General features: G+C 53.2%; 1 protein-coding gene across 7 annotated transcripts in view; it reads right to left on the reverse strand.

Moving 5' to 3' along the window:
* Positions 1–24,129, reverse strand: part of LOC120872965 (BTG3 associated nuclear protein) — a 68,942-nt gene that overhangs the window by 15,310 nt on the left and 29,503 nt on the right. For 4 of the 7 annotated variants that reach the window (XM_040253714.1, XM_040253713.1, XM_040253716.1 and 1 more), the window contains exons 5-9: positions 17,878–17,994; positions 16,466–16,641; positions 9,136–9,375; positions 4,514–4,681; positions 1,346–1,476 (exon numbers count right to left, since the gene is read on the reverse strand). In XM_040253714.1, the coding sequence (XP_040109648.1) occupies positions 1,346–1,476; positions 4,514–4,681; positions 9,136–9,375; positions 16,466–16,641; positions 17,878–17,994 (832 nt within the window). The remainder of the gene's footprint in view (positions 1–1,345; positions 1,477–4,513; positions 4,682–9,135; positions 9,376–16,465; positions 16,642–17,877; positions 17,995–24,129) is intronic. The other 3 variants (XM_040253718.1, XM_040253717.1, XM_040253719.1) reach the window with 1 other exon arrangement.

Below are 24,129 nucleotides of genomic sequence, written 5' to 3' on the forward strand. Positions count from 1 at the left end.
GACCCGCCTCCCAGAGTTCCACTTTAAGACCATAACACTAACATTTTGCAGTCATTCTTAAAGGGGCAATGAGGCCTAGGAAAACTCTGCTGAATCTTTAAATATCACTAAACGAGCAAATTTAAGAATGTGAAGGACACACAAAAAAGAGGAGAAACCAAAATTTTCCAGAAAACTGAAGTTTTTGGTGTGTTTTTTTTGTTTTGTTTTAATTGTACTATCAACTGGGAGGGACCAGAAACTGTGGACTTTCAGGCTAGTAACCTGGAGGTGCACAAGGCCACACAGCAGCATGACTAGAAAGGTGAGTGGCTGTTGTTCATGTATCCACACAGAGAACAGGTCAGTCAACTCTTTAAATCAAAGACTATGTAAACAACTGAAGTAAACATTAATAAATATAGTTCCAAAGAATCAAAGACTCCAACTAAAACGTTTGCAGGTACAGGCAGACAAGTAATTACTGTAAATCTTAACTTTGCTCAATGAAACGAATATCCATTATCTTATTTAAAATTCTACCTTAATCAAAATGGGCCTGAAAATAAACCACTGAAGATTTCTCTGTGGCGTTCATGTTACCACGTCTATATAAACCCTGCATCACAGTTATCTACTCTGGAATTCTTTCAGAGAGCTTCCTCACTAACAAGCTAAGAGTCACTGCCTCTGGGACTGTCAGCTATACAAAGAACCACTGTCTGTAGCTGCTCTGTCTCCCCTGGAAGAAGACATGACCCTCACAAGTGCCCCCGTGCTCTCAGGAAGCTCTCCCTCTCCGGATGGTGTGTGGAGCACGGCATCTAACCAGGTGTCCAGGACGCTGCCCTGCCATGAGCCCGCCAGCTAGAAGGCTGGGTGACGGAGCACCCCCAAGATCCCCAGAGAGTTCCTGCTCGCTCTCCTTGGCTACAGGACCCACGAAGGGTTGGGAGGGATGTCCACCTGGGCCAGCAGCGCACGAGGCAGGGCCAGACGGGCTGGGTGAGCTGGGCACCACGCCGAGGGGCACTTGTCACCCAATCCAAAGAAGCTACACGCTAAGGCCTCCAGCTTCCTCCGCTGGCCCTCAGTACAGGGTGCTCATGCTTCTGAGCTGAGGAAATACCTAGAACACATCATGGTGCCCCCAGGAAGACGGGCATAAGTGCAGAGTTGCAGGGACCACAAGGGGTGGGTATCTGTGAGCTGTAGGAGGCCTACCCTGACTGCTTCTGCTTTGATTTGGCACTGGACCCCTCTCCCAAGCTGTCAGGGGGGTCCAGAACCGCAGGGAAAGCTGGTCATGCCCCCAACCCTCCCCTCCCCTCCTGCCCATGAGGGTAGACTGGCGAGAAGTACGTACTACTTGGACCTGCCCGTCCTCCCCGATCTGGTGGATCTGGACCTGCTGGGCGTTGGCCAGGGCGTAGTGCAGGGCCTGTGGGGGCGGCTGCTGCAGCTCACTGGCGGGCGGCGGCGTGCTCATCATGGTCTCTGCAGGGAGGTACACACGGGCCTAAGAGATCAGCCCAGGCTGAGCCCACCTCTGCCTTCCCCTGCCCCCACAGGGAGGAAGGGGGAGCCCTCCATCCTGGAGTTGGCAGCTCCTGGATGTGCAGTGTCACGAGCAGCAGCTGTTCACATGGCAGAGATTTCTGACCTGTGAACTGAGATGAAGACCCGACCACCCCTGAACAGGGACGGTTCCCAGCCACCCACTGGGTATAAGTGAAGCTGCTCAGATGAAGCAACAAAAATGAAAAACAGGAAGAAAGTAGACACTAAAGGCTGTTTCAGACCAGCCCAAAGTAGGATTGGTCCATGGATTATTTGGGGGAAAAGCCCCACCAGCTCAATTAAGGGTAAACTTCTCAATAAAAGTTTTGTTGTTGTTTAGTTGCTCAGTTGTGTCCAACTCTTTGCAATGCCATGTACTATAGCCTGCCAAGCTCCTCTGTCCATGAGATTCTCCAGGCAAGAATACTAGAGTGGCTTGCCATTTCCTCCTCCAGGGGATCTTCCTGGCCCAGGGATCGAACCCAGGTCTCCTGTACTGCAGGCAGATTCTTTACTGCTGAGCCACCAGGGAAGCCCAATAATAGTGCACTTTCCATGTTTAACCCAAAATGAGATGCTTGTTTTCATGTGTATCACTTTTAATCACAATGCTATCTCTACCAGGAGAATTTTCTTATATACTTACAACATTAGGACTCAGGAAAAATTTTAATTATCAATGTACATACATATTTTTGTTGTAAAGAATGGATTAGGGCTTCCCTGATACTCAGTTGGTAAAGAATCTGTCTGTAATGTGGGAGACCCTGGTTTGATTCCTGGGTTGGGAAGATCCCCTGGAGAAGGGAAAGGCTACCCACTCAAATATTCTGGCCTGGAGAATTCCATGGACTGGATAGTCCATGGGGTTGCAAAGAGTTGGACATGACTGAGCAACTTTCACTTTCTAAGAATGGATTACTCAAAAAACTTCTAAAGACAGAGTGAAACTCCTTGAGAAGTGGAATACAGACATGAATGGAAGGACACAAAAGATATAAAACATCTGATTCTCGAAGAACAGACTTTTCATGCACTTTTGATAGCTGAATGGTGCATATCAACCTGACATGGTATCGACTCCACTGACTACCTTTTAAAAACTTACAATATAACAGCATTAAAATGTTAACACACGCAACACATCAGAAACCTCAGTTACTGAGCAGCTTCTGAGAACCCATTTAAATCCATGTTTTATCATCTATATTGATATCAAAATCCAGTGCAAAAATGGGCCTCGGTTACTTGCTTGTGATCCAAGAACAATCCAAGAGCTACGGCAAGTGACCAGAGACAAGGTTTCCTGCTGAGGGAAGACCTCCCCCCACTGCTCCCAGCAGAGAGACACAGAAAGGGCAGCCTCTCATAGGCCTTGCCCCCACTGGCTGGCGCTCCTCCACATCCGGAGAGACACAAGGTCGGGAGCTGGTTCCCTGCAACCCTCACGTTCTGGGCCCTACACAGATGCTCCCCAATGAGAGCTGCAGGGAAAGCGCTGGGGGTGTTTACACAATAAAGGGTGGCCCCTTAAACTCAAGCACGTATAAAAACTCACAGTGTGGCCAGGCAGGAGTGTGAAATACAGATGTTTTAATAAATTGATAATTTAAAAGTCCCTTGAAACTAGTGATGTGGTTTGTGCTCAAACTGGCAGTACTAATCCAGCTTTAAATAGAGTAGCCTTGGCTCAGATGCTCACCGACAGCATTTACTTGTCAGTTCCTCTCTGTGTGCTGATAATTCAGAAGTAAACAAGACAACCCCAGCTGGAATTACTACGAAGCCCAAATTTATGGAATCCTGGCTGAATGACATGTTCCTGGATTATGTCTGTCACCAGAAGAGCCTTAGGTACCAGCTTCGCTGTGTCAGGCCTCAAGTACGCAGGAAGATCAGTACAAAATCCCAGAGGCCCTTCAACCAACCACCCTGTGCGTATCAAGTTTGAGCCAAGTAGGCAGTAAGTTAAGACAGAGAAACACCAAGTCAACAGGAAGTTACAGAAACTGACAAAAGAAGAACGTGCTGTTCTGTGTTTCTCTCAAAGCTCTAAGAGCTCCAGTGCCTGAGGAAAGGGCCCCCTCTGACTCCCAGGAGACCAACCTCCCGAGAGCAGCCTGAGCCCACCTCAGAGGCACAGCATGGAGAGATGGATGGATGGAGGTGGCAGCACGCCCTGTAGCACCAAGAAGTCCGCCTCCGAGACCCAGAGGACAGCTGACTCAGTAGGATGACGGGGGTCCCCTGCCCCTGAGAAAGCTCCGGTCACCCCAGCCACGGAAGGTGCTACTGGACTCTGCAGACCTTCCCAGGGCCGGCCAGAGTCCATCCCAAAGGACATGTCCTGAGAACCGGAGCCTGCCCAGCATCGGCACTGAAGAGCCTATTCGCCACCCACAAGAGGACACAAGGCGAACAGCCACATCAAGCTGCTCAAACCCACAGCCTCTCAGGAGGAATACTACCGTGTTTATAAACAGAGAACAAATGAACCGAAGACACAAAAGTGCCATTAAACCAAATTACTGTCATTCAGCTGAAAGAAACACTACTAACTGGAAGAAAAACATTTAAATAAGTGAGCAAGAGTAAAGATGAAGCATGTCATCACCAGCCCCTGCTGGAGACCAAGCCTGAGGGGCAAAGGGAGCTTTAGGACCCAGCCCAGCCTCCCCCACCCTGGCTCGGACCCGGTCCAGGCTGGCTCAGGGCCTCATACAGGTGCTAGCTGGAAACACGGAGTTCCAAGACTGCTGTCCAGATGGGGGATCTCAACACCATCCCGAAGGGTGGCCAGAGAGCCGGCCACAGGCTAACCCACCAGAGGTCCTGGCCGAGACCCTTGTGACGCTGCCGAGCCCAGGACGCTCCACTCCTTGGCACTCGCACCGGAGCCTCTCCCAGGGCATGAGCATGCATGGCGCATGCTGCCTCTGATGGCCCCGGACCACCCGCCTGGCTGCCCACAAACCTGAGGCTCCATACGAGGACGAGGATGGCGTCCTCCTGGAGAAGCTCTTGACGGCCAGGCTCTGGCCTCGCTGTTTTCGCCGCCAGGCTGTCCGACACTTGGAGTCGATACTCTGTTTGATTCGATACCAGTCGGATTCCGTGATTCCAAACTTATAGAAGAGGTGACCTGCAGAACACATCCGACAGGAGGAAAGTGAGGCGTGGCCTCCCGCCCAGCTGTGGTCAAGGCGTGGCGGGAACAGAAAGCCTTAAGGGCAAGAGCCACCTCGGGCGTGCCTGTCATGGGTGACGACAGCTTTCCATTCATTTAACTTTAACTTTTTTGCCCTGATCCCCTCACACCAGAGGGAGACAAGCTACAAGCTAGAGGTGAGGGTTCCCACAGGCATCCTGGATGCCCATGCTCCAACTGTCCACCCAGATCTCATACATGGCCTTCTGGGTCCCGAGGCTGAGACGAAGCCAAGGGTCCTGAGAGCTTTACCCAAACGGCAGCTTGTCACCCCTATCGCGCCGCCCAGCCGCCTCCTTCCCTCCTCTCACGTCTCGGCTCCAACATGATCTAAATGATCCTCCCCTCAATCAGCCCACTTGACCCCAGAACCCTCCCAACTGCCACCCCCTAGATACTGATGATAGTCACTCCATTTCCTCCACAAACACAGGGGATCTTTGTTCTGCTCACCCATGCTTGCCAAGAACCCGGAACGTCCAAGCAAGGACAGACGCATCAATGTTTGTTGACTAAATGCTGATTACAATTCATCTGAAGACATTCTTCTACAGCTATTTGAGTCTGAGGCTTATGGGAGTTCCCCTGCCTCCCCGTCTGCCTCCTCAGTCAGAACAGAACTCCCTAAAGATAGAGACCAGCCCCCTCCCTGGAGCCCTCGCACACCCAGCCTAGTGGGCATCACGTCCACTGACCGCTGGCCAGGTAGGCAGGGACATCAGGCTGCAGCCCATCAGCACCCTCGCTGGTGGCCCCTACATTACGGCAAGTTCTCAGTGTGCAACACGGGAATCTGAGACCCCCCTCCCACAGGAGGTCCTGCCCTGCCAGCCTGCCCATCTCTCAGTGGACCACCTCATCTCTTCCTTGTGCTCAACTGACAGAAAGTAACTGTCAGGAACGTGCGAACCGCAAGAAATGCTTTTCACCAGGGTGACCTCCTGTCTAGCTGGTCATGAAGCTCCACTAAATACAGAGAAAATAAGTGGATGAAATCCAAAAATGTAATAAGAAGAAGACTAAGCTGGAAAGCTTCCTGTTTTGACTACTAAGAGCACCAAGTCTGGAGTATCTGCTGAGAGAGAAGCTGATGCCCGAAATCTGAGATCTGCTCTATGGGAATCACACAACCTAGAAAGAATCAAAACAAAGGAAGTGTCTGTTTTCTTAAGTAAACTATATTTTCTTTTGTCAAAACACCTCTTGACTTTGTGAACACAAGCTAAGACATTTTTAACTCTAAACAGAATGACAACCAAAATGTCTGTAATCTTGACAAAGAGTAACGGGGTTAAGGCGGGCTGGGCTTAGGGGATCGGGGCGAAGCTGAACCTCGGTGGTCTCAGCCCCACACTGTCACCCTGCAGGGAAGGAAACACACGAGGGCCGCAGCACCTCCGTGCTGGCGTCCCGGTCATCTCTAACCAGAGTCGTCCCTCACTATTTACGGAGGGATGGCCCCATGCAAGGGATGGCTCTAAGTGCAGGGCAAGCTCACAAAGTCCCAGCCAGTTATTCACTTGAGCGACAAGAGAACCCAAGTACCGGCCGCAGTTATAATAGAACTCAAACAGTGACCGAGTCCAACTATTGGAACTACAATCGTACAGTCACTGGGGACTGACCACTAAATACAGTCATACAGTCACAGGAAGAGCCAGCTACCGACTACAGCCGCAGAGGAGCCCAAACACAGGCAAAGAACTGATGACCACACGCATGTCCACCACCTCGTCAGGGGCCTGCTCCAACACAGACAGACCCCTGCAGACCACCCTCTGGCCACTCATGCCTTCTGCACAAGGAAAACACCTTCCAAACGCCTCGAGGGATTAACAGGATTATGCAAATTTTCAAAACTTGTTACTAACAGAAAAGAATATGCACAAGACACAGGAGGGTGTACAAGTATAAGAAACAAACGAAAACGTTAATACTTAAACTCGACTTTGTAAAAACCAACCTGCCAGTTCAAAACCTGGCTTGAGTCCTTTAAAGAAAAAATACACATTCTCATAGTTCTGCATTAACCATTTTAAAATGCTGCTAAGACATCTTATTACATAGTTCCTTCCAACAGTGACTGAAGACTCCGGCTCTATGGCAGATGCCCCCATGATGGCTGCCAAGAAAAACTAATGAAGGAACCAGCAGCACCGATGCCCCCTCACCCAGAGGCTTGGCTCTGCCCCGGGAACCGTACGGGGCCGGGGGCGGGGGGGAGGCGTTGCACACCGATGGCTGGCGCCACAGCAGGGCTTCCTCTCACTTTGCCAAAGGTGTCCCTCATCTTTTCTGACAGCTCTGAGCAACCTCAGCTGAGTGAAAGGAGGAGGGAAGCTACCATAATGAGTGATAAAAAGATTACTTTGAATTAACTGCTTTTCACACTTGCTGAAGCATTTTATCTCAAGTCATTTGATGCTCCTAAGAAAACCTCATGAAATAAGAACGCCACTATCCTCACTTCAGCTCCAAAGCTGAGTTATCAGCGAGGAGTGAGAACCAGCCTGAAAATTCAAGCCTTCAGCGCCCACCCACGTAGAGAAGAAATGGCCACAGACAGCCCAGCAGACCCTCCCCACCCCAGCACCTCAGGACTCTCTGTCTCAGCGCTTGGTCTCAGCTGCAGACAAGCCAGCCAGCCCCTCAGCGGCTGGTGGGGGCGGCGGGGGACTGCAGCAGGCAAGCCCCACCCTGCCACGGGTGCCCTGCCCCTAGGGGTGTGAGGAGAGCCTGCTCCAGGGTGCCCTGAGAGCCAGGGCCCCACCTGCCTCTGCTTCTCACAGGCTCCCTCCCCCCACCAGCCCACACTGACCATGACTTCCTCCCAGCCCATGCTGGGCTGGGCCTGGAGGAGCCTGATCACCCGCGGTTCCAAAGAACCCAGGCCCTGAGCACTGTACTGAAACGTGCCCCAAAGTTCGTGTCCACGCCCAGGACCCAGAACGTGGTGATGCTCCCTGGACACAAGGTCGCTGCAGACATGAGGAATTAACCACAGAAGCGGTCACACTGGAGTTCAGTGGGCTCTGAGTGCAGCAGGACAGGGTTGCCAGGAGGAGAGGAGAGAGACACACACAGGATCACACGGCCGTGTGATGACAGACACTGACTCGTGCTGCTACAAACCATGATGGCCACGGGTCACAGGCTGTGAGCCTCCACCACAGACAAGACAGACCCACCCCCAGCCCTCCCAGGGAGGCTGGCTCTGCTAGAACCGTGATCTCAACCTCATGGCCCCAGACACGGCCAGCCTGTCACACACCAGAGAGGCCAGTGTCAGCGGGGCTCTGGGCCCCTGTGGACCATCAGCAACACCATCTCTGCCCCAGGCTGCCTCGGGAAAACCTGACAACAGTCCTCATGGACACGTGACTCCCATCTGTGCTGCTAAATCACATCTCCTGGCGCTGGGGTCTCTCCATGTTGGCCCCCTCACAGCCGTCTTCAAAGACCTGTCAGCTCAAGGCCCCGGGGGGCATGCCAGCCTCATCTCTAGTCTCATGAGATCAGCCAGAAGGCTCCCGCAGCCTGAGCAGATGCCTATGTGACTCACCAGTAAAGCCCTGAGAACTAGGCCACAGCGCTATCGGTTCAGTGGGGAAAAGGCAACTGCTCTGTCTTTAGATCCTAAGCCTCACGACAACGTGGCCAATTTCTTTACATTTACAATAAAGAGCTCTTTTTTGCACAGAGCACGTGAACTGTATGGCTGGTCATCCCAGCTTCTTGGGGCCTGTTAACCCTGGGAAGCCTGAAGAAGCTGGCATCTCGCACGTTTCTCGCTCAGAAACCTTGCTCCCTAGCTCAAAGAAGTGCTTGTGTTTCAAATGCTGATTTCTCCCCGCCCCTGGAAAAAAAACAAGCAAGGAAAATACTTCTGATAATCAGAAAAAAGAAAAAATGTAAAACCCAGTCTTGTCCACAGTGAGGCGGGTGTGGCTGGTGGTGGGGACAGTGGGTTCCTAACCCAGGAGGTAGCTGGCGTGGCCCAAGTCAGAAGTCTGAAAAAGAAACTGCAGGGACTTCCCCGGTGGGCCAGTGGTTATGACTCCACACTTCCACTGCAAGGGGCATGGGTTCAATTCCTGATCAAGGAACTAAAACCCCATATGCCAAGTGTGGCCATAAAATTAAAAAAAGAAAGCTAAGTGTAAGCTAAGCTAAGTGTACATGTACGGGGCATCCGCTCCTGACCAGCTCTGACTCAGAGCTCTCCGCACAGCTCCCTGCCCGGCCCGTGGGCCCACCCTTCTCCCAAGCACAGGGCACCCCGCTCCTGACCAGCTCTGACCCGGAGCCGCCCCACCCCACCCTTAGGGGTCCCCCAGTGCCCGCCCCCAGCAGAGCCCTCCCCCGATGGGACTAGGGGTGGCACTTACACCGGATGCCGTAGATGGTCAGGGGGTCGAGCTGCTTCTTGCCATGCTTGCCCTGGCCCGAGAGGTTGGAGACGGCCTGCACCTCGCGGTGGAAGAGGTAGTCCAGCAGCGTGAGCGCCATCTTCTCGGCCGTGCGGCAGTTGGTGCTGATGTGCAGCATGTCGGAGGGGATGATGGCGCAGCGCACCCGCATCTCGGGGTTGTTCTCGTCCCCCAGCCACGTGCCGTTGGGGTAGTCCTCTGGGAGACAGAGGGGGCTGGGTGAGCCCCGCAGCCCACGGCCCCAGCTTCCTCGAGGGCAGCCTGGGGGGGGCGAGCGTCCGGAGCTCAGCTCACTCGGGAGGACCTGCCCTCTCGACCTCAGTGAGGCAGCCCAGGACAATCCCAGGACAGGCAGGAAACCAAAGGAGGAAAGGGGGCGGCGGGGCATCAGGGCAGATGGCACCCCCTCCGCCCAGCAGGAGCCCACCTGTCTGCAAGCCCAGCGGCACCCCACCAGCTCCGTCAGTGATGAGGGACGACGCTACACCCTGAGAGAGGCTGGTGTCCCCAACACGCCTTCCCCCATCTGTCACAGCCTCCCGGGAGTTGCAGGATTGACTAAGTGTGCGAAAGGGCTTAACGCTGTCAAACAAACATCAACTTTAAAAAGCCTCATCTTCCGGCCGAAGGAAACTCCACTTGGGAACGCAAATCAAGAGAACGCTCGATGCTGCTCGCACGGTGGCCGCTTTCCAAGCACTCCTTCTGATCCTCATGTGGAAGCAAGTTGAGGCGCAAGGCGGCCCCTGAAAGCGCCCACACTTGGGGGCAGAGTGAAAGGAGGGGAAGTTAAACCTCACAGGGGGACCGGCTTCCTGCAAAGGGTCGCCAGGCCAGGGGCCTTTAAGTTATGTTCTAACCAGGGTTGTCACTGTTTCAAGATTTCTCATGAGATTTATTTTGAAATGTCCTGATATTTACATTCTGGCCTCTATGCACAAAAAAAGGCCCCACAAAGGGCAGCCAGCCCGCCTGGCTTTGCCACAGGCCTGGAACAGAGCACAGGCCAAGAGGCCGGCTGTCTGGGACTCGCACGCTCTGCTCTGTGAGGGCAGCCTCTCCAGGCCAGGCTCCTGAATCACGCAATTTCCTCGAACACCAGGCAAGGCTCGGCAGCCCCATCATGATGACCATGTCACCCCTGGGCCGGCCGGCCACTAGAGGGGTGAGGGAGGCTGGCTCTTGACTTTGGCTAAGGATAGAAAACAAATCACATGTCTGACTTTTGGAACTCAGAGTAAGAGATGAGTAAGAAGAACCACTTCTCAGGAAAAGGCTGGTTTGGAGGCAAAGAGGGGGAGCCAGGAGCAGCTTTCTGCCATCAGCCACCTGTGGCATCTACCTGACCACAGAAGCAGCAAGTGGACACGTGATCCAAATGTGATGCGAAGGCACTTCTAGAGGCACTGGCTCAGGCACTGCTGGAATGCCCGAAAGGCACCAGCTCCTAGCGAGCTTATTAACTTATCTACAGAGAGAGGCAACGCTATGCCCGGCACTGGTCTAATGCTCAAGATTTAAACCCTCAGTGAACCTAGAATGACAGGCTTAACGACACCAGAGCAAAAGGACTGTCCTCCACCCGCAGCCATCCAGCCACGAAGCAAGTAGGGGCAGGATGGGGGAGGGAAGCGGGGAGAGAATTGGAGGGGTCACTGCAGGAGGGCGCCCTGCAGGCTGGTGCAAGGACATTGGGCTGCAGGCTTCAACCCCAACCTCCACACCGCCAAAGACCCTGCAGTTTTTCTCAGGAACAAGTATTATGAACTCTGTGTAGCCAGCTCCTATGTTTAGACAATATTTTTAAAGCAAAGTAAATACTGGACAAGATTTCAGTGTCATTTTCCAAACGGAGTCAACATCATGTCAAAGTGATGCTGCGCCTGTGCGTAGAGGAGGCGGGACAGCAGGGGAGTCGGAAGGGGGCGCTGGCAGGGGGCTTCTGACTCGGCTTCTCCGTCACAGACTCCAACTGACATCAGCTTCCCTGGGGGCTGCCTGCACACACACCCCTACTTGGCTCCCCAGAGCCTGTGTGCGCGCCGTGTACGTCCCTGCTGGACTTGCAGACCAGAGGCTGGGGAAGGGAGAGGACCAGTCCTGAAAGCCCCCAGCGAGAGGTCCTCTGGTGCCCTGGGCTGGTGCTAGGAGCGCCCACCTGTCCAAGCCCCGGACCTGGCCCTGCTGCCCCAGTGGGGACGCAGCAGAGCAAGGGCCATCCTCCTTCCAGACGCCACCCACCAGGAGCCACCAGGCTCCAGTGATGATGGAGAAAACAGGCCAGGGCCACACCACACCGTGCCCCCCACACACAGACACAGGACACAGAGGGCAAGAGGCAGACACTGTCCAGCTGATCTGAGAGGGAGAAATGAGGATGTGGCCTCATCTATTAAACTGAATTCTCAGGAAGGCAAAACACCACGTCCAGTGAATGAACAAGTTTACAAACCAAAACTAATCCAGGTTTTCTATGTAAACAATAATCACCCATCATACTGCCTGATGGAAACTACCCAAGCTTCACAGATGAGCTCTGGGAACCCTGTGGCGCAAGCGAGCACGGGAGCACATGGGGAGGAAGTGACCGAATAGCCACCGTGAGCGCAGGCGTGAGGCCACGTCCTCGGACCCACAAGGGCGACATCCTCATCCAGCTCCCTGCTGACACGTGGCCCCAGCCCCGGTGGTGGCACATGGGCCGCAAGGCAGTTACCAGCACACTCTGGAGGATGAAAGACGTCACTTCAAGCTCCTCCACGAGTAGAGGACACAGCACCCTCCACGTTCCCTGGCCCAGATGCTCTGTGCTCATCCCAGGGCACCTGTTACAACTGTCGACCCAGCCTTGTCTCACCTCTGGCCTGACACGAGGCCAGACTCTAGCCTGACAGTGGCAGTGAACCGTGCCTTTTAAATGTAAAACAAGATGGAGCACCTGCCCACATAAATATGTGAGAAATCTGCCTTCTGACAATTCAAAAAGAATATATTTATTTTGCTAAAATAGCTTGGTCCAGTTTTGGCAGCTGAAACAATAGATTCTAGTAGCTCTATTTAAAAACTACCAGTTGGATTTTAAGAAAAATAAACTTGCTTTCTACTCCAATCATTTAAATCTTTAATTAAATTAACTGACACATCTGAAAAACCTATTTGAAGAAAACCCTTCAGCAGTAACTTGAACTTTCTAACCACTCAAATAGTTGAGAATACAAATATGTGTTTCGAGGCTCTATTTTAGTTCCAGGAAAATGAAATGAGGAGAAAGTGATGAAATAAAGAGGATGACTGCATTCTCAAGGGCATCAAGTTGAAGCAGAGAAAGCAACCAGCTGTGTCCCCACCTCCCCACCCGCTGACGTGCACACATACATGTGTATATACACGCATACACGTGTGTACATCATGTGAATACAAAGGCCCACCTCCTAAGGTGGTGGCGCACACCCCGACACGTCTGCCAACACCAGGGAGACGTGACTCCAAGCCGCCCGGCTGTCCCTGGACTGAGGTGTGCATACCCCTGTATCCCTCTTCTTCAAGTATAAAGCTGATCATGTGGGGTGGACAGGATGGTCTCTAACCTGTGCCTCCTACAAGCCAGGACTTCACATGCATTATTGCAACTCAGGGACTCCGAGAAAATGACCCACGAGGCATCACCCCGCCTCGAAAGCAAAGGGCCACCCCCGAATCCGTGGACTGTGACCTGCATGCCCTGCCCATGTCTCATGCAGGCTGGGAGGCCACCAGCCACTCCAGATGCCATCTCCCAGCCAAACCCAGCCCGTCGCCCGAACTCTCTCCAAAGACGCCAGGGGCTCACCCATGGGGTCGCAGAAGCCTCTAAGTCCTGTGCAGGTGGCTGTGATGGACGGAAAGGTCCCCCAGACACCCTCGGCTCCAGTCCCCCTCAACCCTCACTGATGACTGGCTCAAATTTCTGCAGCCACAAGAGGGGACCAGGGACACATTTCAGTCTCCAGTTAAAGGATGGTGAACTAGCTGAGAGGGGGCAACCTTCCTCATTCGCCACAGGCTTCGGGGTGCATGGGTGCCCATGTGGGACCTGGGGAAGGTCACGGGAGGTCAGGTCCTCAAGGCAGGCCTCTCGCCTCTCCAGGCCAGCCTCAGAGGACGCCCTGTGTCATGAGTGGGTGCTGGGCTGCACTTCCACCAGGCTTTCAGACAGGCTGCCCCAGCTACTTGTGAATTTCTCTGTGTGTGACATGTAATGCCTGGGGCCTGGGAAGGGGCTCAGAGAGGTTTCCAGAATCTGCTTCATGGGCTGCTTCCCAGCACAACCACACACTACCCTTCATATCCTATGCCAACCCGAGTCCTTCTGAGTGAAGGTATTACACCTTTCTTCAAGGCTCCTGAACCACCTGCTCCTCCCAGGCTTCATTTCCCTGCCACACCCCTGCCCCAGCATACCCCAGGAAGGTGCATAAAATCATTTCACTGACTTGGGGCTTTGCAACACGCACAGACTGATTTCTGACAATAATTCAGTTTTCATCAAGCTACTTCCTACTGAAAGCAAGTTCCAAATATCTTATATGCAGGGTTAGTCCAGCTCTGTAAGAATTATCAAATGCATAAACAGCAAGAATTAAAACTCATCATTACAAATCTAATGAAATCCCTTCATTAATGAAGAGATTCCATTTTCAGTCCATGCTAGCTAGTCTGTTTCCCTACCTCAGCTCACCAGCTTAGTCTCTGAACTAAGAGACCTAAACCTGTACATGCACTGTCAGTACTTAACCAAAGACAGGAGTGAACACCTCTCTCTGCCAGCGGGGTGGTGGAGGGCAGGAGCTAAGGAGTAAGCCTACTGCTCACCGCCCCTTTCCCATCTAGCACTTCCCTGATTCAAATGGAGCCGGAGCTGCGGCAGCCGGAAGTGCCAAATTAAGACACAGTAGACCCCTGACACCTCCAGATCTATCAGGGAACAGCACGGCATGCCAACCCACACAGACAACGTGGGATTTCTAAGAAATAACCATTCTGAAAATCCGTGGCTGTCTGCAGTGAGGCACAGAAGTACTCTGGTAAGATCAGGGCATATGTCCAGTGCAGCCCTGGGCTCTTATCAGAAGGAACGGCCCCTCAGCACCTACGAGCTAATGCCACTTCTCCGACAGGCGCTCTCCAGGCCTGGCGAGTCAGTCCAGGGAGGGTGTGGCAGGGAAACGGCTAATCCCCTGCTCACGGCATCTGAATCGCTCGGGATGTTGACCAGACAGCCCATGGCAGCTCCACAGGACTCGTCCTCGCGTTAGCTCCTCTCCCTGTGTCCTCGTGCACGGCGGCCACTTAGGCGCACGCGCCATCTCTGCTCCGTCTTCACAAACCCCAGGCCAGCCGAGGACACTCAACCCGACACTCAGGACGCTGGAACTGCGGGGGGGACCTTCCGGAGGACAGTGGTAACCTCCTACTCAGACCCCCAGAAAACCTGTACTTTTTCCCTATAGATACTAATACTAAGAAGCTCAGACTGTGATTCCTTTATGTACATTCACATCTGACTCACATTAATCATACCACATTAAGAAATAAAAGACAACATCTTCTGTTTTTATGATAATCCCAGACTACCCCAAATGACCCCATGTCATGTTTGGAGCTGATGCCATTTAAACCAAACAAATCAGGTCTAAAGTAAGTAGCCAGATCTAGGGAGGTTAATTTACCCAAAACCCACATGGATGAAGAATAAGAACTTTCTCTGCAGCTGTTGCAAGTGTAATTTTCATTCGCTTTCCACCAGGATGAAGTCAGGAGCACCTCTCTTCCTCACATTCAATGAGTCATAGACTAGCACCCCTGACCCAGCAATTCCACTCCCAGGTATCAGCCCCAGAAAAATGAAAACACAAACAAAAACCTGCACACAGATGTGCAAAGCAGCACTGCTCACGACACTCAGAAAGTGGGCACAGCCCCGGTGCCCATTGATGGGTGATGGACAAACAGCACGTGTCTCTATGATGGGCCGTCATGCAGCCAGAAAGAAGAATGAAGCACCGGTGCACGCCACAGGAGGGCGCTACTGCTTCCCTCAGGTGAAACCTGCACGACCAGCGACCCGAGACAAGAAGCTGGTCAGAGGCAGCGGGATGGAGGACGGGGCACGGGGTCCTGCCGTGGGGTCTCTCTGGGGAAAACACCCTGGACTTGGACCATGGTGCTGTGCACTCTGTGAACGGACTAAAGCCTGCCAGCACGTCTGCTTTAAGATGGTCAGTTTCATGGAATGGAAACCTTTTCCCTGTGCCCACTCTGACATCTCAATTCTGCCACTTCTGTTCGAGTTAAAAAGAACTTTGTTTTCAACATTTTAATGTGGTAACAAGTCTTTCATATGGGACAATCTTGGTCCGTAGAAAAATCTACACTTTTAGGAAAAAATCAACAATTTGGACAGAGGAGCAGAAACACCCCACTAGCCCTCTCTAGTTAACAAACTACAAGCTTAAGAACTCGGTGACATGATGCTACATCTGCCGAGTAATCCCATCTCTTTCCAGGTGCTGTCATAAGGCCTGTTTGGGAAACATTAACTCAACTTTCGAGAGCAGGACAGAGCTGCCAGGTGGCAGGAACTCTCTGGAGCACAAGCCAGGCCACCTCCCAGACCCAGGGCCAAGTGACAGTGGACCCCAGACCCCACAGGAGAGAGGACGGTCCCCCTACATCACATTGGGCAGGGGCGGCACAGCCCCCGGCATGGCCTCGACCTGGACACACAGTCCCTCTGAATGGAAGCCTGACCCTTGTCAGAGACACAGGACAGAGCTGTGGTCAGACAAGTGAGCCGACCACCAGCTATCAAGTCACAACTGCCCATCACCAGAACCAGATTCAGCTAGTGAAACTGACTGAAAACGATTATGTAAATCGGTATTAACATGGAGAGAGTTCCACCATGCAGTGAGGAGAAGCAAGTTATAGGACAGTAAATACAGCATGTGATTTGTAGAGCTCTCTGGACCAGAAATGTTTTCAGTTATTCTCACTTCCTTCGTCATTTTTATATTTTATCATCTTTCAAAAGCAATAAATATATATTACTTTTCTAAACAACAGGGGGAGAAAACCTGAGCCCTTGGAGATTTCACTCTCCATGTGGTCAGAAAGTCACACGTCACTGCCAGTCACCCCTCTCCGTGGTCGCCAGTGAACAGTCCACGTGTCACGGGCCCTGCGGCTCCTGCCCATGCTGTTCAAGGGCCACTGCACACCCGTTACCTCATGTGCGGAGAGGACGCACCTTCCGAGTTCAGGGTGATGAGGGTGACGTTGTTGCCGATGTTCTGGCTTCCTGACTGCCCACAGTTGGAGACAGAGTCGCTGGCCTCGGACCCGCTCTCCCCATCCTCGTTGTGGCTGTCCTCCTGACCCGGCACCTTCACCACGATGGTGTTCTGCCGACGCCCGGGCACCGCGCTGCGCGGAAACAGAGACACCAGCAGCGTGGTGAGAGCACGCACGGCAGCACACGGAGACAGTTCTGCACGCACGCTCCCCCTCGCGTCCCAGAGAGGCGTATCCCGGCACGCGCGCCACGCCACCAGCCTTCCCGCAGCTCTTCCTGCTCACGGTAACAGCAGGAAGCAGTCTGTGGCTCCAAGAAACTGCACGAAACTTGAAACGTTTAAAGAAGTGAAATCGCAACAGGCTGTGACTCAAGGCCGGGCACACGGCCTCCCGTCACGGAGCGGGCCCTGCACAGCACTGCTGTCAGGGTCACAGAGACTTCTGGGAAAGCGTCTGCAGACTCAGATGACAGCCCCAAACTGCTCCGTCCCGGGACATTCTGAACAAGACAGCCCGGGAGGACGCAGCTCTTGCTCCCAACTGTCCCCTGCTGACAGAAGCCGCTCAAGCGGGCTAACAAAGCCAATCAAGAGCCTCCTGGGGGACCCTCTCACCACCACAAGGGACCCTGATGCGGAGCAGTGAGACACCGCCAGGAAACCAGACCACCACAGCTCCAAAACATGCTCAAAATAAAAAAAAATTTATCTGGAGACATGTGACCCTTCGACTTCCCTCAAGAGACTGCTGCACCCAGGGAGGGGAAGCAGTGAATGTCCCTGCTCGAGGGGGGCTCCATCCCGGAGGTGGGGGTGGGGGCTCCATCCCAGGGCTGGACCTCACTAAATGCTCCGGACCTGCCATGACCGCCACCCTCGCCAGGCCCGTCTCATGGGCTGTCTGCTCTGTGGCCTTGGCCCCGTGTCTGCACCCACCTCCGTTGGCCGGGCTCCTGGGGGCCTGGGCCACAAGGAAGCAGCAGGACTGCTGCAGGAGGGCCTGCGAGACTCGCTGGGAAGCAGCGTGGCGGGGCCAATGCCACGGGGAGGGGTTCCCCGTACATGAGGGGCAAAGATGCCCACCATGCACCCTCGCCTCAGCTTCAGGTTACAGCCGAAGCATCTCCAGAGAGAAAGGAGTGGAAAAGGCACCACCTCTAAATGCCTCCACCACTTTGCCAATGAGACGGGGTGTCCGCCGACCCGACATGCTCGGACAGACAGACAGACAGATGGGAGTGAGGTGAGAGGACAGGGCGCGCGGACCACAGTGAGCACACAGGGCCCGACGACACGGGCGACCTGGACGCCGCCCCGTCCCCGGGGCCCGGCGGTGGTGGTGAGAGGTGGGGGTCGTGCTACTGACTTGCTAATGACATTTTCCAGGGGCTCCGGTGCCCTGCCGCTCAGGGGGTCTTCCATCTTGGCTACAACGGCGTTCTGCCGATCACTGTTGAGAATTACTGTAGTCTGGGGGACGACGCTAGGGAACAAAAGAATCACAGAGAAAAGAAGACCTTAACACGACAGCGTTCATGGAGAGCAGAGTCATCAACAGTCAGCGCCCCTGCCCTGCTCCAAGCCGGGGAGGCCCAGCAGGGCCCCCACGTACATAAGCAACACCGGCAGAGGGCCAGCCAGGGCGGGGGGGCTTCTTAACAGAGTCTAAGCCTGCTCCTTGTTGGCACCGGTGGGAGAAGTGGCTTAGAGACGTTCACATCTTTACGGAGAAGAGGCGGGTGTCACAGCTGTCACTCTACAGTCAGGGGATTCCCTTCTGAAATCTAGGCTTTCAGTCCCTTGCCAGGTGAGAGTGCTGTGCGCAAAGGGACAAACCTTTGTAGCAGGGGCCACGGGTGACTGCACAGCACTGACCGCTGGGTTCTGCCAGGCCAGTGCAGGACCCACAGCCCAAGGCCGGAGACTGTGCTTTGAAGAAAATCATGCTCAAAGAACTGTGCCCTGACAGGGGCTGTTCCTCAGGGGAAATGTGTGTTTAAACACGTGGGAGACACAGTCGTCGAGACTTCTTGCTCCTGAGACCTCCAATCCTCGACGCTTCTGGCCACGCCTTGTGCAGAAAGAACCGGTGGTTGGGATGCACAGCTATGTCACCCGGGAAGAAAGTCATCCCTAGACCTCACCCCCCAAAAATCAGCGCTGGGAAGACCCTGTTTTTACAGGCGGAGCACTCACATACCCAAAAGCATCCGTGAGAACCCCACCCCACAGTCCCAGCCACATACTGTCAACACTCCCAAAACCAGAGGCACAGATGGTGCCGTTTCCTGCCACTTGATGCAGTGAATCACAGGACCTTGGGGTGTCTTCCTAAAATAAACCACAGTCACTGCGCTCCATTCACAGCCGGTACCATCTTCTCAGTTATTCTACTCAGTTGCCAGTGACACCCAGGTAATCCCCCAGGCCCCAACAGCCCACCCACGGGTCAGCATGACAGGTGGCCAGGTACCGAGGTGACATGTACGGGCCCCTATGTGACGGCCTCAGCGACTCCTATGTCCAAACAGGAGATGGGATTTTCCCAAGTGTGTTCCTGGAAGGCTGGTGTCACCCAGGTCCCCACACGGAGACACCCATCCCCTCACCCCAGTGGCGTGTGAGCCCTTTCACGGGCTGAGAGGTGAGCCACAAACAACAGGTTAAAACGGGCTCACACCGATGTCTGGTAGAGTCGTTAACCAAACGGGCCTCTGCTTCCCACAGGACCTCAGGGTAGAGGGAACACTAGTCTGAGGCAACCACTTCAAGCTAGAGCAAAGGCAGCCCAGGGGGCACCTGGCTCCGTAGGTGTGCAGGGCCCTCAGTGACTCAACTCCCTGAGGCCCTCCTTCCAGAAGGTACGGCATCCTAAAGATGACCCCTGGGACAGCACCTCTGGCCAATGTGGTTGCTCCCTTTCACAAAGCCTCCCCTCAACCACACCAAGAAGCCCTGTCCACCCAGACGTGAGATAAGAAGCGCCCTGCGGGGGATACTCCTCATCACGTGCCTTCCACGAAGTGCACGTGAAACCACGACTGCCAGTTTCAGCGCCCAGACAGTTGAACGTAATCTGTGGTGACGGACTGCTGAGGCTGCTGGCACGCACAGGAGGCAGTGAGGAGCCCTTCACCCCCCACACCCTGATCTACATAAACAAAGCTCCTCAGGACTCAGAACTGTCAAATCTGAGGACAGAAACCGAAGCGGTGCTGAGCCCTGCTTCATTTTAAGTGACGGATTACTCACACTAGCCAGAGATTCAGGAATTAACTCGCACTAAAGCCCCATCCATCTCCGGGGGGGGGGGGGGTGGGGGTAGTGGGGGTACATTCACAATACTGCATTGTTAAGAATTAGTTGTAAACTAGTAGTAATTTGCATGGTTTTCCTCAACTGTGTACTAATAACTATAGAGTTCTCAATCTAGAAGAGATTAAAAAAAAAAAAAAAACCCTCAGGACTTATGGTTACAAGAAATACATTTCTCAGCTTCAAGTTCTATCTGTATTTCCATTACTAAGGCATGTAACAACCTGGTTCACGGGATAAAATTTTGTGAAGAAAATGAAATGGGAATGAAAGTCCAAAAAAGCAAAAGGGACAAAGTAAAATTTGACTGTCTAAAGGTTATTCATGGGATTTTTTTTTAAGGATGACTGTATTTGGATTATAATGGAAACACTTAAGAAAGCAATGAATCAGTCTGTTTTTAAATATCAACATTAACATGCCAGACAATATACCCTTTCCACTAACGGAGTTATGTCAACCTCAAGCTGTACAAAATAATACTTTGGTTTTCAGAAACTATGCAACATCCACATGACACCAAGGAGGCAGTAGTTATCCTGAGGAGCGAGTGTCACAGCACGTGAATGTCCTGCCGAGGAGTCACAGCCCCAGGGACCAAGTCAGACACAACCTGGGAGGCTACTGGGAAGGGGGCTGCAGAGGTGATTAAAAGGCCCACCTTGTTGGCATTAGATTAATCAAGGAACAGATCATCGTGGGTGGGCCTGCCCTGATCAGGAGAGACCTGTAAAAGGAAATTCAGGCTTTCCCTGGGCTTGGAGATGCCGAACAGCTCCTGCCCGCAGAGTCCCTGCTGGAGATGAACCATTTCCCCGTCCTCCTGCCCCAGACTGCACACACACATGCCTGGCCACCCCCATGGGTGTGTCAGCCAATGCCGTGTAGGGCATAAGCCTGGGCCCAAGTGTGTGCCTAGGGCATGCACGCTTGTTTAACCTTTCACCTAGACTGGGGCTCTTGGGGTGTCTGCAGACTTGGTTATTACACATAAGTTGCCATGGACACTTGTGTGGAGGTTCTGTGTGAACACGAGTTTCCACTTCTCTGGCCTAAGTGCCCGAGGATGTGCTTGCTGGGCTACTTGGTGAGGACAGGTTAGCTTGGTGGAACACCCCCCACTGCCGCCCTGCAGCAGAGTGGCGGCCCCATCCACATGCCCACGGCGGCGGTGGGAGGCCCGGGGGCGCCACACTCGCTGGCGTCGGGAGGGTCCCTGGGGAGCTCTGCGGTCTCCTCGCCACGTTTCCCTGCTGGCTGACGCTGCTCAGTGGCTCTCCATGTGCTTACTCACCATCCACACCTCCTCTCTAGTGAGATGCCGGTTTCTGCTTTTTGCCCGACTGTCAAACTGGATTGGCTGGCTTTTCACTGTGGAGTTTCAAAAGGTCTTTACCCTGGACATTCCACTAATCTTTTATCAGACGTGTGGTTTAAAAATAGCTTCTCCTAATTGGTAGCCTGTCTTTTCAGCTCCCAACAGGTCCTTCATGGAACATAAACTTTTAATCTTGATCAAACCTAATTTATCTTCTTTTTTTCATGGATGGTTCTTTTGGTATGAAGTCTCAAAAGTTCTCTGCCTAGCCCCAGGTCTCAAAGGTTTTCTCCTGTGTCTTTATCCCAAAGTTTTGGAGCTTTACATTTTACCTTGAAAGCTACATCCCACTCTGAATTAATTTTTGTTCACGGTGAGGTTTCCACCAAGGTGCATTTCTTTCCTCTTTCTTGTGGATGCCAACTGCTCCAATACCATTTATTCAAAAAGCTGTCCTTCCTCCATCAAACTGCTTGTGCAGCTTTGTCAAAATCTAGCTAGTATATTTGCGTTGGTCTAACTCTGGGCTCTCAAGTCAGTTTCACTGATCAATTTATCTATCCCTGGGTTATTCTGGTTTTAAATCTTTATGTGCTCAATTCATTCCCTCACAGTCTTAAACCATTTCTGCATCTTTACCTAGAACTGTATGTCTGCTTTTAAAGTTCCTGTTAAATGAAAACTTAACCAAAAGGGAAATGGCTAGACCCAGAGACCACCCTGATTGTTTTAATTCTGAGATTAGGCTAATTTGCAAGCTGGACATTCTCGTCCAGTTTTAAGATTACACTAGTTACTAGTTGAGTACTCTTGCCTAAGTATACTCTCATTCATCCCACAGCATGTGACCAAAGGCCGCCACCCTGCCGGAGGGTGACTGAGAGTGCAGAACCCCCGCTGCTCTTCAGGGCAGTCACACGAGGGCTGCTCCTCATGGGCAGGAGTGGCCCAGAACCCAGCCTGAAAGGAGGCCTCACCCTCACCCTCGACAGGCAGCAAGCACTGCAGTACGTTCCATGCACACACAGGCCGACATCCAGTCCAAGGTCACACAGTTACTCAGTGGTAAAGTCAGGTTTGAGTCCAAGTCCTTGAGCAGCAGAGCCAACCTTCCTGACCAAAGTCTGTGGAGTTGGATCTGTACCCCACAACTCCCTGAACCTCAGATTCTCATTTTTTAACAGCTTCTCTGGGTGATTCTGATGGGTGTGCGGGTTTCAAACAACCCCAAGCACAACAGCCCTGGTCCTGCTGCGGCCGCCTGGGCCTCCCCACAGCCTCCATGCTGTGCGTCTGCTCTGTTCAGTGACTATCCCAACCGCCCAGAGGGACGCCCAGGACACCGGCAGTCCTGTGTGGTCGAGGGGCAGCCTCGGATCCCAGTGGTGTTCCCAGGCTCGTGCGGCTGGTCTGCACAGTGGAAAGAACAGAGCAGGCGTCCAGAGACGCAAGGCTTGCAGCGCAGGCCAGGACGCTGTCCTCACTCAGGGCAGCCTGCGCCCTGAGCTGGCGCCTCAGCAAGCATGAGGCTGGCTGACGCTGGACACTCGCCAAATGACGAGCATTAATACTAGTGACTTCTCGCCTCCCCTCATAGCAACCCTCCCTTATGATTTTTATTCCCCTTTTACTGTTGAAGAAATTGATGTTTAGAAAGGGTAGAACCTGCCTGAGGTCTCACCATTCACAGGCAATGGAGCCCGGATTCAAAACCGAGAATCTCTCATGTCCTTTGCCACTTGCTGGTGAAGAAGAGAAATAATCCTGTTTCAATGACTGCTACCACTCACCTTGCAGTACTGGGGATTTTAATCACTTTGCTTTGATGGATTTTAAACCAAATGTCTTCAGCTTTCAGAGGTGTACTGGCAAGCATTTTCCAATTACACTTACAAAGTGGCCCCCAACTTTCCCTCCGTGTCAGGAAACTGCTCTGTGAGCAGGTCAGAAGGTCCTGAGCTGCTGTCCTAAAACAACTCATCGGTCCCACCAAGTGACCACTGTTTGAATGGACACTGTGGCCGCCATCAGGGGACAAGCAGCCATGGACATGGCTGGGGTTGGGAGGCTGGGGTTAAACCCACCAGCGTTCCTTAGGGGTCCCTGGGAAGATCAGGTCTATGTGAGCAGCACAGTTGCCCCTTATTTCCAGTCTCCAGGGAGCGAGGAGAAAGTAGGCAGGCCCTGACCATGTGTTCTCCAAGCAAACACTCAGGAGAGGAGTCCAGCTGCTACCCACAGCAGATGCTCTGGGGTGGGGCTGAGTCCCAGGACAGGCGGCTGTCCTCAAGTGTCCACAGCTGCACCTCCACACAGGCCGAGGGCACTGCTGTCTAGGCAGAAGCTTCAAACCTCCCACGGATAAGCTAGGTAACTTCAGTGTCCAAAGGCCAAGTCCTCCAGAGAGTCCTCACCACACAGGCCTGGGGAGGCCAGGCTGCAGTGTCTGCCTCAAACCCCACCCCCTACCTTCAGGACCGAAACCACACTCGGCACCAAGGTTCGCCGGGACCTGCCACCCTCGGCCTGGGGTGAAAGCAACGCTCATGCATGCAGCTGCGGGAATTGTTCTGGCTTATACCTGAGTCACCGTGACTAGCCTGTCTGTGGCCCACTGCCTGCTTTAATTGGAGAAGGAAATGGCAGCCCACTCCAGTACTCTTACCTAGAGAATTCCGTGGACAGAAGAGCCTGGTGGGCTGCTGTCCATGGGGTCACACAGAGTCGGACATGACTGAAGCAACTTAGCATGTGTGCATGCCTTGGAGAAGGCAATGGCAACCCACTCCAGTATTCTTGCCTGTAGAATCCCAGGGACAGAGAAGCCCGGTGGGCTGCCGTCTATGGGGTCATACAGAGTCGGACACGACGGAAGCGACTTAGCAGCAGCAGCCTGCTTTAATTCTTCATAAAAGGGCACCCTGACTGCCAGTAGAGAAGACCTATGTTGAAGACGAGAGGTCTCCTTCCATGATAAGCCCGTCT

The sequence above is a fragment of the Oryx dammah genome, unplaced genomic scaffold, assembly GCF_014754425.2.
Source record: "Oryx dammah isolate SB20612 unplaced genomic scaffold, SCBI_Odam_1.1 HiC_scaffold_13, whole genome shotgun sequence".
In the NCBI taxonomy this organism is placed as follows: Eukaryota; Metazoa; Chordata; class Mammalia; order Artiodactyla; family Bovidae; genus Oryx; species Oryx dammah.